The 14,626-nt window shown below is 48.9% G+C and overlaps 1 protein-coding gene across 2 annotated transcripts in view; it reads right to left on the bottom strand.

Annotated features, from left to right (window-relative positions):
• The window catches only part of CACNA2D2 (calcium voltage-gated channel auxiliary subunit alpha2delta 2), a 227,444-nt gene that overhangs the window by 128,476 nt on the left and 84,342 nt on the right, over positions 1–14,626 (bottom strand). For both annotated transcript variants that reach the window (XM_076346119.1, XM_076346120.1), the window contains exon 3: positions 11,439–11,555. In XM_076346119.1, coding sequence (XP_076202234.1) covers positions 11,439–11,555 — 117 coding nt within the window. The remainder of the gene's footprint in view (positions 1–11,438; positions 11,556–14,626) is intronic.

Raw genomic sequence — 14,626 nt, 5'->3', positions numbered from 1 at the left:
ATCCCAGTCTGGAAGGGTGGTTCAGTACCAGCTTTTATAATGCCCCACTTGCTAAGGAATTACCAGCTTTGCTTAAAGGAATTTTTTTTAATTTTCATGCTTGCAGAAAAAAAAAAAACCCACCATTTAAAATTAGCTTTAATTCCCATTATTATGTTTAAAGTTTTGGGAAGACATTTTGGCAGGCACAAATACCGACCTATGGCCGGCAGCCCTGCACCGTGCTGAGAAAACTGGAGTTCCCACTTCATCAAACCTGTAAGGCTACTTCCAACAGCCTTTACCGCCGTGCTCCCCGGCCACTTTCAGGGACATGGCATATCTGAAACAGCAGAGGAGGGACAGAAAGCAAGGACATAAAGCAGAAACACCAGTCCAGAAAATAGGGGACTCTGGCAGGCCCAGGCAAGCAGAGACACACAAAGCCCAGGCTGGGTTACGGATGAGCTCCTGTGCCCTTGCAGGTGCTGCTGCAGCCCAGCTCTGTGCCTGCGGAGCTGCTTCTGCTGCCAGCTCCCCCAGCTAACCCAGTTCCAGCCCTGCATGTCCCCGTTCAGCTGGCTGCTCCACAAGCACCACCAGGCAGGCAGGCAGGAGCACGGTTAAATATTTTTGCTCGCATCTGTTTCATCTTGCTTTCACTTCAGATCGTGCCTGTGAACACTGACAGATTTCTCATCACGTGGCTGTATTAAGCTGCTTTTTAATTGCATTTTGAGGGACCCAAAGGCCAGCAGGCAGAGGGGCACTTCATTTTTCCAAGGAATGTTATTTTATTATAGCAGCAGGAGAGGTTTTCATTAATCCCCTGGAAGTAGGCAGATTCCATGCAGCATGCTGGCTGCAGGGACGGCCGGTCCAGAGGACCGGGACGATTTGAGCACTGTCTGCTGGAATACCACAGGCTCCCAACAACTCCTCTTTAAACAGCAGATCACAGGCTTTGGCACTAAACTTGCATTAAATTGATACAATCTCTTTAATGTTATCTCTGGCTCTTTATCACAATTGTATGTGCAATTTACATTCTTGTCGCCTTTTTTTTTTATTAAGATTTGCTAGATCCTTATCACAGATATTTTACACATTGTTGTAGTGTCACTCAAACATTTAATGGACATCAGCTGCTCCGGGAATATATAATAGCTCCTTGCTATGGGGTAGGGCTGGGTGCTGATGGGTTTCAGGCTTATGCCTTTAAAGCTGCAGCAGATGCAAAGCAAAGCTACGTGGAACAGAAAGCACAGTCCCCACCAGACACCATACTACAAGACAGAGAGCGCATTCACGTGCCAGCTCGTGTGTAACAGCACAGCACCACTTGCCCACAGCCAAGCTAAATGCAAGCCGTCTTCACACGAGCCTCCTGCTCGTCACCTGCAGCTATCCCTGCTATTCAAGTCATCGGACTCTCATGCAGAGACCTACCAAGTTGAACTGTGCCAAAGCTGATTTGCGCTTTGTGGGCTGCAGAAATGAGACTTGCCAAATCCACTTTCTTTAGGAAAAGAAGGTGGGATTTGAAGAGAGCTTTTGAGACAAAAAAGCTTCATGCAAGTCCATTAACCTGCAGGACCAAGCCTCCACCCCCTCAATCATTAGAGTCTTTAACTTCGCTACTTGTCCATAAACAGAGCTATACAAATAATTGATTTTTAGTTCAACTAGAGGATGAAACCCTTAAAAAAAAAAAAAATCCTCCTTCTACCTGAATTGAATTCAAAATGATTTAGTTTTTCTTCCCAGGTCAATTATTCCCATTCAATATAAGAGCCTTCCATCCCAGATGATGCATTTCAAACATTCAGGGGGAAAAATACGAAACGAGAATAAATTGGTGGGAGCCTTTTCTGCCCAAGATCTTGGGCTTCAGAGTGCTCTTCAAGGATATACAGCAGCATGGAGGGCAGGGGCCGAACTCCCAGGGACTGAGAGCAGATCCATAAGCGCAGAGGTACACACTCCCTGCAAAACTACAGGCAACCCCGGGGAAATAAAGATCCTCCCCTCGCCCTCTCCCACCATGCACAGATTACGAAGCCATAGGACAGGATGCAGAAGCGACTCTAGCTACCAAACTGCCATGGAAATGCATTTTCTCACGCCAAAACTAACCAAGGAAATTCAAATAAATCCCTTTTTCAGTGACATGGTTTCTTTTATTTTGCTATCATTGAAAACATTTCTTCCCAACCATGTTTAAAGGTTGTTTTATAAAGAATTAAATGGCAATTCTCTTCCCTAGCACCAATTCCCTCGGAGACCCCCTCCTCTATTGCATCACTCACCAGTTTTATATGTATATCTATCTATATAGATAGACGGTAAGTCTTACTCATCTTCTTTTATCCTTTCAACCATCCCCAAACGCATCCCCTTAGTGCATAGAATAAGGCAGCCCCACCAGGCCTCGGGAGCTCGAGAGGAGAAGGACCAAGCTGATGGATCTGAGCTCTGAGACAGGCAGGAACTACAACTGCTGCAAATCCCTTGACAACACTAATGGCTTTAGTTACCTCCACCTCTGCTAAGAGTGCTGCTCCTGTGCTGGAGAAACCAGGAAAAACTGAAAAACAACATGCAAACTGCTGTCAAATACACAACGCAGTTTTAGGAAGGGAAGTAAAACACCCTTTAAGGACTATTTCATCCTTCTCTTCACTTAGTCTCAGAGATCTCTGGGTTCCTCGCACTGTAGGGTGCAGAGCGCAGAAAGACAAGGCATGCACAGCAATTAAACCCCCAAAGAAAGGTTAGTTCCCATTAGAGGGAGTTCAGAGTCTTCCTCCCTGTGCGTGCAAACCAGCCCAGCAGCACTCAGAGAGCAGGTACGAGGACAAGCTTTGCTCAGGCTAAAAGCCCAGCTAAAGCTCCCAGCACTGCTGTGTGACCTGAGACCACAAACCTCAGCCCTGGGCACAATGCAGGGACCAGCAGCACGCTGCAGCTCCCCTCGACGTGCCTGCCTCAGGGATGAGTGCAGCACATAGCGCCTGCCAAAGGGAAGATGCTTTGGGGCAGGGAGGAATCCATAAGCCTAAAATAAATCCCTGGGCAAAGGCATCCGGTACAGAGCTAAGTGGTACAGACCTGCAGCGTGAGAGCCAGTGTAAGTTCACCTCCTGGCTGACAGCTAGCTGCCAGGGTAAGGGACCAGGGGGATATCTCAGGTTTTGGGAAGGGGAAAGTCAGAAAACTATTTATTTGCACAGGAAAAGTAAGAAAACTCCACTCTGGGTTGGAGAGCTATAATAAGAGACATTAGCTCGTTTGCAGAACTGGTTTTGCCTCCTCTTTTGCTGCCGGCCCTGGGAGGGCATCCCAAAAAACCCCAAAGAGGTCTCTTCTCTGAACTGCAACCATCCAAACTTCTTAAAACAAATACCCAGAAACAACAGCCTTAATCTGCCAAGGGCAAGAGAGGACAAAAGTTTCTTCATTTGTTCTTTGCCAACAGCCAGACAAGCCCACGGTGCCTGAAGGCTGACAGCATGCGTAGAGGGCTAGAGACCTGCTACAGAGACTTACTGAATATTTTAACAGGTCAGGACCATTGCTTTTCGCTTCACCATCTGTGACTCCAGATGCATTTGCGATACTGAGTCCGTACCTTGCAGGGGTGCCCCCAAACCGGATCCAACTTCCAGCGCGTGGCGGTGCCAGGGGAGGCAGCAGCAGGAGCCCCCGCACCCTCGCAAACCCCCGCAGCCGCAGAGTGCACCAAGCAGCTTAGGAAGTTTGTAAAGCCCATGGGGCTGGGCTGCTGCCAAGTGTTCATGGGAGAAGAAAGGGAAACAAACGTTCAACATAATCTGCATGAAAGTGCAGGAAGCCCTAAATTGTGTTAGCGCTATTAAGAAAGCTGGTTACATTGCTCGGCAAACTGGCCCAATACAGTTTTGATAGACTTGTTACAAACATCTGATTGTCCCTGATTAGATTAGACAATAAACCCCCATCCTGGTGCGCGGGCATTGTTTGCCTCCCCTCTGCAATCTGTAAATTAGAATTCCAGACCTGGGAGATTGGATTCAAATTGGATTACTGGAGCAGGTCCAGCGCAAGAACAATCGTGAGGCAGGAGAAGACACACACACACACACGAATAAATAAACAAACACACGGGGACAGTGAGCCAGGATTTGATTAGGAGCAAGTTAAAAATAGAATTAAAAACAAAAGCCACCAACCAGCAATTAGCAAAGAAGGGGGAAAAGGGATGGATTTGTCACTATGAATTAACAAAGCACAGAGATCATACCTTTAAATGTTTTGTACTTCAGCACGCGCAAGGTTGATGTTGGTTGTGGTCCTTCCTCCATGAATGCAAGAGCTCCTGTCTGTGGCTGTGGGGCTGCAATGGGGCGGGTGTGCACGGGGCAATGAAGCCCCACATCCCACCAAAACCACAGGCTGCATCTGAGCTCACCTGAACTATGTTTAGTCCCTTTTTCCTCCCCCATTTTGCTGCCTAGGCAAGACAGGTAACGTGTCCCTTAGCTTGGACACTCGTCTGGGACCCAGCGGGCCAGGGTGTGACTGTTGGTGGCCTTCTGGCATGCCCAGAAGTCCCCCACCAGGTAAAATCCAGGGCTGTATCGCAGCACAGCAGGAAAACCCACGAGGGCCACGTGTGCAGCACCGTATGCTGCCACCCAACCCAAATCCCTGATGCACTACAGCTCAGGAGGGTCTCTCTCCCCTGTCCTGGGACCCCTCTAGTTAAACACACCGATGACTTGGCCAACGAGCACTTGGAAGAACTTGCTTCAGACAGCTCAGCAGGGCAGCAAGACAGCAATGGGACCTTGGACTGCCAGCAGTGGAGGAGAAATCCAGTATGACCCCAGGGCTGCTCCTGCTGAACGCTGACCCCCTTCGCTGCCTGCCCTGAAGACCACATGCCACCAAGACCAGAGGACAGCAACACCCCCAACAGCGAAGGAGGGAAGAGAAGGCCGCCGTGCCCGCAGTGCTGATTTCCTACCAGCCCACACCGCGATGGAGGTCAGCACCTCCGCCGCCGAGAGGAGGGAGCAGGGAGATGCTCTGAACTGGGCTGAGAGTTGTTTTGCTGCATGCCAATTTTTGCAGCTCTTCAGACAAGTGAAACCTTTTATTGTCCCTATCAGGGAGCAGAAGAGCTGATAAAGACTCTGTTCACCACATACCTGCAAGGGAAATCTCAGGGCTATCAGAATTGTTAAAGGGATAAACCTGTCCAATTAAATCCCCTCTGCACTCTTGATATATGCTTGTGCCAGACATAAATGGAGCTTGGAACTTGTCCCAGCTGAACAGTAATGCACTGAGCATTCAACCGGGACTAAAAGCACAACCGGCCTGAGCTCCTACCTCCCGCAATGCCCCCGCTGACCAGCTCTCGCCCCCGAGAAGCTGGCTTGGTAAGTACTTCGTGGTAATGCAACAAACTCCCACCTCGCCCTCCATCAGAGGATCCTAAAGCATGGCCAAATACTAACTGCACTGTCACATCAGAACGAATATGCAAGGAAAAAACGCCAGTAAGTGGGAAAACCCAAAACCGAGGGCGGGGGGTGGAAATCAGAGACAAAACTGAGAAATTTGCTTAAGGCAGTAAGAAATCCCAAGCCTTACTCATCTCCAGATCAACCATCTTTGCCGTGCACCAAATCCCAGCTCTTCCAGCCACCCTCCCTTAGGATCTGAGGCAAAGGAAGATGGGAACGCCCCAAACTCCTAGAGCCATGTTCATCCAGCCTTTGTAGCCACAAGAAACCCAGCCAGACGTCCCTGCAGTATGCTTTCAAAACACAGAAAATCCCCAGAGTCTTGTCTTTTGTATTCATTTTTCTGCCAAAAGAAAATGTCTAACGCCAAGTGTAGGTTTTCCTACTCGTTACAGGAAAATCTGAAAGTCTTCAGTGAAATACATTGTGAGCTCCTACACCTTAGCTGAAGGAACAGGAGCCTTGAACCCTCCTTTCCCCCAAATGCTCATGCCACACTGGAGCTAAAAACATAGCAACAAAAATATGCAGCTAAATTCCACAACAACAGAAAAAACAAACCCCACAAACTTTTCTCTTAACTACTGGTAAGTGCTGTTAGTTCTCTCATCACCGGAGTCATGCAAGGTGCACCAAACCTACTACATATACACACATCTATGTAAAATACACACACATATGTGTAATACACACTTCTTATAAATTCTCTGAGACATGAAATGCCACTTTGCTGCACTTCTGTTCAATGCGTCGTATTTGACACTTACTGCACACAGCTGAGGTCCATCAGAAAATGCAATGAACTTCACCTTAAGCCAAAAGATTTTGCCGGTGATGTACAATATGCAAAACTAAAACAGCTCTTTGGAAAAAATACTGGCGCAACCATGCCACCAGCATCCCATGGGGGCAACGCCAGAGCCCACAGACATTCGTACCGTGTTTTGTGGATAGGGAGGTCTCTTCTTAGAGATGGGGGAAGACCACCAGCACAGACAGCAGTCTTTAGGCCGGTCACAGTGTATAAATAGCTCACTTCAGGGCATAACCCAGGATCATAACAGTGGGATGTGCCGCTCGCAGGAGGCAAAGCAAATTGTCTGTGGTTAAATATGTGAAGGATGAAGCAGTCAGCATCCAAAAGCAGCCTTCGCAAGAACTGCATAAAAAGTAGAAACAAGCCTAAAACATACCCTAGGATCTAAAATTTCCATCTCTCAGCCACCTCCTCCATCAAATCACAACTCCCTTCTCCCCCAGTCTGCGGAGCTTTGGGAAAGGACAGACTCAGAGGCATCGCTCATGCACTTCACCTAGTATTATAAAAGAAACGGATCTGGGGTGTCTGTAGACCTGAAGGAGAGGGGGGGAGTACCCTCCTAGATCCTGCACCACAAGTAATGACCTCCTTTTGATCCCCCACCACCTTTTTACTGCAGAGATGCTTTTGTGGCAATAGAAGAATTTCCTGGGGCATTGGGCTTGTGCAGCAGAAACGATGCAGCAACCCCTCAGCCGCCTGCACCGACGCTTTCCAAAGCCTTTCATCACCTCAGCAGCCCCTCCTCAGCCCCCCCCCTCACTTTGATCCACGCTGTTCAGTATTGCCAGCACGGGTGAGAAAGTGAGGCTGGGCTGCCGAGATCTCCTTGGTGGCCACGAGGAGCAGACAGGGCTGGGGCATCCAGGGACGTAGCGTGGCAGGAAGGAGCAGCACAGGTCTGCAGGCAGAGCACAAAGTGGGAAAGGCAAACAGCACAGGGAAGGGAAGAAGAGATGCCCTTGTGTTCTGGGCACATGGAGAAGGCAAGGGGCTGGATTTGATGGCAAGGGACGCTCTTTCCAGTGCCTTTTACCTTTGCTGCTTGCCTTCCTTTCTACAGAGAACTGCCTCACCTTCACCAACCTCACCAAACACAGCCACTAAGACTTTAGAGGAAGGGAAGTTCTCACCGCTACGGGTGAAGTGGGGAATCCTAGAGTAGGCTACAGTGAGAGAAGAAAAGAAAGGGGAAGAGAGAAAAATGCCTCTCGGGTTTGGGAATCCAGAGCTGGCGGCCACCCCATGCCCGCCCCCAGGTGATGGCTTTGCCCTGGCTCACTCAGTGCTCCACCAGCAGCAAACTCCAACAGCTGGTCTCCTAAACAAGCTCACCAAAGAAGCCCTAAATTGTAGGTACACATCTCTCTGGGCACATACAAAGGCAAGGAGGGGTCCAAACACACTGAGAGATCAAAGAAGAGATAGGAAATTTAAGTTAAAAAAAAAAAAAAGGCAAAAGAATCTATTTGGCAAGCAACCAACCTGTTGAATTCTAGTCTCAGATGATGTCGATCCACGAGCCAGCCAGCTGTGATTCCCATCACAAGGAAAACACAACGGGGATTTGTAGTCATCTGGCAACCTGCCACCTTGTTCCTTTCCACATGTGAAGGAAGATGTCTTTCTCAGCCCTAACAAGGGCAAGCTCATGAGCGTGGCCAAGAGCAGCCCCTTAAACTTCTACCCAGTCAGGAACATACCTACTGTTTCCTTACACCTCACCTGTAGCGAGATCCCTGGAACTTCCCCACAATGCAATACGCTGTGTAAATTTAACGTCATCTCCTTCAGGAGTTACTCCACCATAGCAATATCTTTTACTTCCATTTCAAAGGAGAGCAGCTGTACTTTTGGTATTGAAGACCATCTCTTCTACCTCCCCTCCTGCTAAAGCTTGGGAATAAAAGGCAGCTGGAACTACAGAGCCCAAAGGAGACCATGAGGGCAGGCTTGAAGCAATGAAATCATCACGGAGAAAGGACATTGGAGGATGCTGGGGAAAAGGGCAGTTAGCGGTGATAAAATTCCATGTCAAATAGAGGCCGCTGCTTGGGACACAAGGTAAAAGTCCCCCAGGAGCTAGCTGTAGATGCTTTTCTCTAGTGCCAGCTGGAACAGGTGGGGATTGCAAAAAGAACTTCCTAGGAATTTTTCTGTCCCATGATGAGACTGTCATCAGATATGATGGTCCGGAACAAAAAGGGAGGGACAGCATCCAAATAACCAGCCCCTTGTAGATTACTGTTATTTTAGGAAACAATTATCCTCTTTGCTACACACCCCTGTCTCCGGCAGTCCTCCAAAAAGCACGTGTGAAATCAGAGAGTCCTGCTAGTGCCAGACCCATGCCACAGCACTGCACTATGGCTGTCAGGGCCAGACAGCCGAGTTTGGTTTCCTTGTGCTTGATTTCTGCTTCTTAGAAATGCAACACACAAGGTAAGAAACTATGTATTATTGATAAGCGCTCTGCACACAGCTTAACTTTAATAAAGACACATTAATATTTTCACTTAGAAACAGAGGAAAACAGGCTCTTTGATGGCTGGACTGAATCACCACCTAATCAGAATGGCACTCTTGAAGCGTGCGTCCATCGTGTGTGCCCAAAGGCTAGCTAGCACCTTCCTACAAAGCCTCACCAAAGCACAGGCAATATCCCTTCTCTCTCCTGCAGCAAAGGAGACAGGGAGGCATCTTTTCAGTAGAGTGAGTACGAGTGACGCGGCAATTCATACTTCAAGGAGAGGATCCATTTCTCCCTCCTCACCTGCCCTCGCTGATACATGGAGTCCCACCTGACTCAGATGCTGAAAAATATATTTCAAGAAGTCATCATCACTCTCGTGAGTCATGAGAGAAGGGGAGGAAATGACTCCAGGAGAGATGATTCAACTAAGGGGAGAGTTGAAACAGAAGAAAACACAGGCTGGAGAGTGGAAGAAGCTGTGGGAACCCCACTGCTTTGAAGTAGCTTAGTACAATGTGGAAGAAATTCAGAAGATCCAACTTCTCCTCCCATCAACTTCCCCATTTCCAGATTTTGTTGTCAGTACCACCAATCCAAGATGCCAAGAATTTACACACAAGCTGGATGTAAGAGACTGCTCCATCCAGCGACTGCGCTCTGAAGGAGTCCTCTTGAAGGGACTCATTCAGGTCAACGGATCATTGTTTCCACTACAGTAAAACACCAGCAAGTGCTCGTTACCTAACCAGTGCTGCCAGAATCACTCCTCTGCATCGGGTCCAGCATCAGGTGAGCCCTTAACAGCACATCAACCTGCCCAAAAACCCAACAAAAGGGAAGTCAAATTGGAAGACAAACAAGGTTATTTGTACCACAGGCAGCAGCCCTACCCTTGACCTCGCACCAGAAGGTGCACAAACTCTCTCCAAGTCGGTGTGAGTCAGAGCAAAGGGTAAGAAAAACACTGCGACTGATCAGCTGAAATTCAAATGGCACAGTAGAAACCACCCGGCACAGTCTTGCCGGGTAACCCAGTGTTATTACCCTGCCCATCCCACAGGAGCCACATCTTGTCCAGGTGTGTATCAAGTTTGCAGTTAACTTCTGTCACCCGTGTCTTCCTCCAGCATCTACAGGTGGTGCACATCTTTGGAACGTTTAATAGATGATATATGCTCACGCATGCACACAAACTGTGCAAACACAGGGATGTAAGCTCATGTTAAGAAAAGAACTGGTCTCGCTGTTCTTCACTTCTGCAAACCCAAATGCAGTGGTGACAATGTTTACACCCACTTCAGCTCCTTCCATTCAAGCTAAAACACTTGGCGTGAGTCCCAAGTAGGCTTGATCTTTACCTCCCCCAAACTCAAGAACTGAATACACAACAATCTTCTTCACCCAAATCCCTACAGTTACCATATTTATCAGTTACTGTGGACAACCCCGTGCCATCCCATCAGTCAAGCTGGCCTTCAACCACACTTGACTCAGATCCTATCAGGTCTTGAAACTCCCCTGGCCTACATGGGTGTCTTGGATTCCTTCTGTGTACCTTCTCTGAGCTACTTCTTCTTACCCAGCTATGGAGATAGGTCACTTCCAAACTCTCACTGCCTTAGTTACACCTCAGTTATTGCAACACCTTTTCCTCACCATGGTACTTTTTCCTGTGCTCCCATTCCTGCCGATCAGGTTGAAGGGTGACCAAGTCTTTTTGGCTATAGTCCCTATGCAGACACAACAGCTATGCTACCTGCTCCGAGCCTTCCCCTTACCTATCGCCCCACAAAAGCACTTCTAGTTAACCAAGCTGCAAGGCATGCCCAGTTGGCCATACTGCCAGATGTCCGTTGCACAACTTCATCCTGCTCGCTACAGTCAGGTATTCGAGAGGAGACTACAGCTCCTGGAAGTGAAACTCTTACATGGCTCCCATACCCCTCTGCAGCAGAGAGGGTATCTCCATCTCTCCAGGAAGGCAATTACCTGTTTCTGCCCCAGCGGCAAAGAACGCTGTAGCAGAGCACAGCCCTGCTGCCGCCTTGTTACAGCCACCACTGGGTTTTATCGAGCCGGCACCACGAGCAGGTTACCTCACTCCACTACAGATAAAATGAATTCATTTTAAAAGGATTGCTACAAAATAGGACGATAGATTGGAAATGTACGCAGGCACCCACGAGGGCAACTCACACACACAGTCAATCACAGGATTCAAGTGCCAGGCACCAGCACAAACATTTCAGTGCGTCCTCTCCTAAACAGGAAAAAAACCCTACTTGTCTGAAACACTGCAGGGATACCGCAGTACCTTCGCTCCCGCTCACCACACCCCCAGTTAAATGACTGGGTCAAATTTGCTGCCAGGCTTTTGCCGTCACTTGTATTCTTGTGGCAGCACCTTCAGGTGTTCACATGACAGTGGGAGGAGACAAAAAGCAGGAAGATACCTACAGTAGATCCTCACATGATACATCCTCACCTCACACCCCAGGCAGACTTCATATGAATCTGTGCAACTGCAGGATGCAGTTCCCAGAAAAGGCCACGCAACCACAGAAATTACTTTGAAGCTGAAATCACAATGCTACGCCAGCATCAACCCTCTTCTTCAAACTGAACATATCAGCACACAGGCCCATCACCTTACCTTTAAAGCACGGACTTTCTTGGCCAAGAGGCTCTCAATGTCCCCTGCGACCTTCTCCACCAATTTCCTGGGCACGTTCTCCTTGACTTCAAACAGGTTTCTATTCTCATTGTAGATCTAAGAAGGGAAACAAGAGAAAGAAAGACAGTCAACATTAGAGAGAAGTACAGCAGTCTTCTCACAGAAAAGCTGATCCTCTAACACAGAAGAATTTTAGCAACGTGGATTAGGTAACAATATCGGCTCTGGAAATGAGGGGAACAAGGGAAGAAAGGCTTTGCAACCAGAAAAAAAAAGTGCATTCGACCTGCTGCCCACACCATTGGCTTTATAGTTGCCTGCCTTCATGCTTGCAGGCTACGCGCATCCCCCCTGTCACTCAAAAGCTGAGCTGTTCACCACACTGCCCACATCCCCCCACCTCTGTGGAACCAAACCAGCGGCACAGGCAGAGCCACCACGCTTCCTCCTGTGGTCTCCCTCGCCCAAACACACCCCTAAAGCCCACTGACTGCTCACACGCCCGCTCCCCAAGGCCACTTGCTGGGTTTTGCAAATGCAAGACCAACTGCCTTGCCTGCCCCCAGCCCCCTGTGCACTGCCCGCGGGGTTCGTTAGGTGCGGAGCCTGGCAGCACGGGTGCAAGCAGGGCAGCCCCGGGCACAGGCAGCAGTGGGTACCAGGAATGGGAGCAAGGGGATCACATGAAGTAGGATAAAACCTCGTCTCTAAGCAAGCCATAGTAAAGTGGCACCCCTCAGGAAATCAGGACTTGTACCACCAGTCCAGGACTTGGCCAGGCTGGGGTGGGGAGAGGCACAGATCTGTACTGGGAATATCCTGAAGGTCAGATGCAATTACCTGGATTTGAGTGTTTGCACCCAAAGCGCGCAGCTGTGACCCATAGGCCTGCCCTTCCACGACACATCACACAACTGCAGAGGAGAATGCCAGCCCCAAGGGAAGTGCTGTCAGCATCAGCACTGCCCCAACAAGAAGGGCTCAGTCCCACCACAAGACTTCGCAACCACCAACCCCTCACAGTCACCTCCTCAGATCATTTTCCGACTTGTTAACCTGGCCTGTCTGCACACTCAGGTGCAACCAATACAGGGTAAAAGAGAAGAGCTTTTTACAACCATCTGAGATCAGGGAAAAAAAAAATATCCTCATGCCGTATCTTTTCTTAAGTAAGATACAAGAAGAAAACCACACAGCAAACAGGATTCTGCTTCTCTCTGACTCCTCGGGCTACTTGCAAATACCTGCAATTCCAGACATGAAGACATCGGCAGCAGAAAATGCTCCAAGGAGAGTTAGACCTCCCCAAGGAGGTAGCTGACTCCATGCTTAACTGCGATTTCCATGCTAAGCATGTTTGGCACCTACCCGAGCTTGCATGATCCTTGGGAACTGAATCATTGCTTCCCACGGGACTAAAACCCCTCTTTGCTGGAACTTCATTAGAGGTGAAATGCTCTGCCTGTAACTGCTGGTTTGTTGCAGACCTGACCACTACGACAAAGGAAGAGACCAGGTGGTGCAGAAACCATTTCTCACGAAACATCTGCCTGCCTCTGCCCCGATCTGTCCTGGGTCTCGGAGCAGCACCCAAACACAAACAGTAAACAACCAGCTTCCACAAGACAAACACGTACCTCAGAAACGCCCACATTTCACCCCGTGCTGGCAGCACGAAGGCAGGACTAAGGAGAAGCTTGGCTAGAGACACCCACCAGGCTGATACCGCCACAACTTTCTCTTGGTGGAGCCAGCAAAAATAAAGGTATGGGCAGGCAGGTGCCCAGGATCCAGACAGCAGCACATCACACAGCTCAAGAACAGGATGAGACCCTCCTGATATGTCGGCAAACTACCCAAACTATTCTATGATTCTATACTTACTCCACCCTTTTTCTTTTCCAGATGTTAATGAACTGGAGCAGAAAGCGACTCCGCTCACTGAAAGGCAGCTGGCGATGAATTCAGGAGCCTGAGCAGAGACCCCACCACCACTGCCTCCCCTTTCCTTTCATGGTTAAAGAAAGTGGTTTCTGACATTGAAGCCACAGGAGTATGCTCGGAGACTAAGCAAAAGGCTGCTCTTTCGGCTTTGCATGGTCCCTCCAGACCTACAGGGTTAATCTTCAGGCTTCAGCTTCGTTTTCTGCAGCTCTTGCTGGGGTCCCTGCTCTGCCCGAGCTCCTCCTTTCTTCCATGTCACTAGGAAATTCCCAACAGCACGCCTCTCCCAGCAGCCTTGTGTCCACATACACCATTACTCCATCCTAGCTCTACTCCAGGCAACTGGGTTTTTTCCCAAAAAAGCCCCAGGGGATTCAGGTAACCTGCCCTGGCTGCCAGGATGGTAACCCACCCTGCCACTATCAGTGGGGTGGCACACAAAAGGCTCAGACCTGCTCATTTCTGAAGCTTCTGGAGAAAACAGCATTTCTGTGAATTTTCCTGGTTACTGACCGGCAAGAGCATGGCCCATGAGCCAGGAGCAGAGATGCAGCAAGCCATATATCTGCGATCCTTGTCCGACTTCTCAGTCCCTAAGAAACATGTGGAGCATGGCTCCAGCGCCCTCCCCAAGGCTCTGCTCTCACAGGCTCCAGACCTGCCAGTCTTCAAGGAAGGGTAACTCCAAGCATTAAGGTTTCAGCCAACCTGATCCCAAGGGCTTCACCCACGTCATTTTGGTCCCCAAACCACCCATACGCGACAATAATTCGGCAACTCTTGTCTTATTATAGGTGATTGCTATGTGAGTGCAGTGACTCCAAAGAGGATGCTTTAGTAAGAGAACACATTTTAGAGGCATCCTCAAACTCCAGAAGAAATTATTTCTAGGTGTTCTTCACATCAGAGCTCCATCACACCCCAAGCTTCACATCAAAAAGCATGTATTGCCAATAGCAAAACATCCTGCGCTAGAGAAAAACGCCCCACATCACCACAGAAAGGGTTAAAGCGAGGAAAGCTTGACACAAAGCAATATTCTCTCACACTCTTTTTTTCCCTTTGGTAAGTAACAGCATAACAAAATAATGTGTTTGGAAGGCGCACGCTACCTCCAGCTGAGCAGCGGCAATTAGGAAAGCAAAGAGGAGCAATCTTCAAGGAGAAAGCTTTGGGTAAGGAGGGCGTCCTGACATTAGTATTTTCCTATTATGAAACAGAAA

The sequence above is a fragment of the Aptenodytes patagonicus genome, chromosome 8 (assembly GCF_965638725.1).
Source record: "Aptenodytes patagonicus chromosome 8, bAptPat1.pri.cur, whole genome shotgun sequence".
Taxonomy (NCBI): domain Eukaryota; kingdom Metazoa; phylum Chordata; class Aves; order Sphenisciformes; family Spheniscidae; genus Aptenodytes; species Aptenodytes patagonicus.
This window is presented reverse-complemented; position numbering and strand designations above follow the sequence as displayed.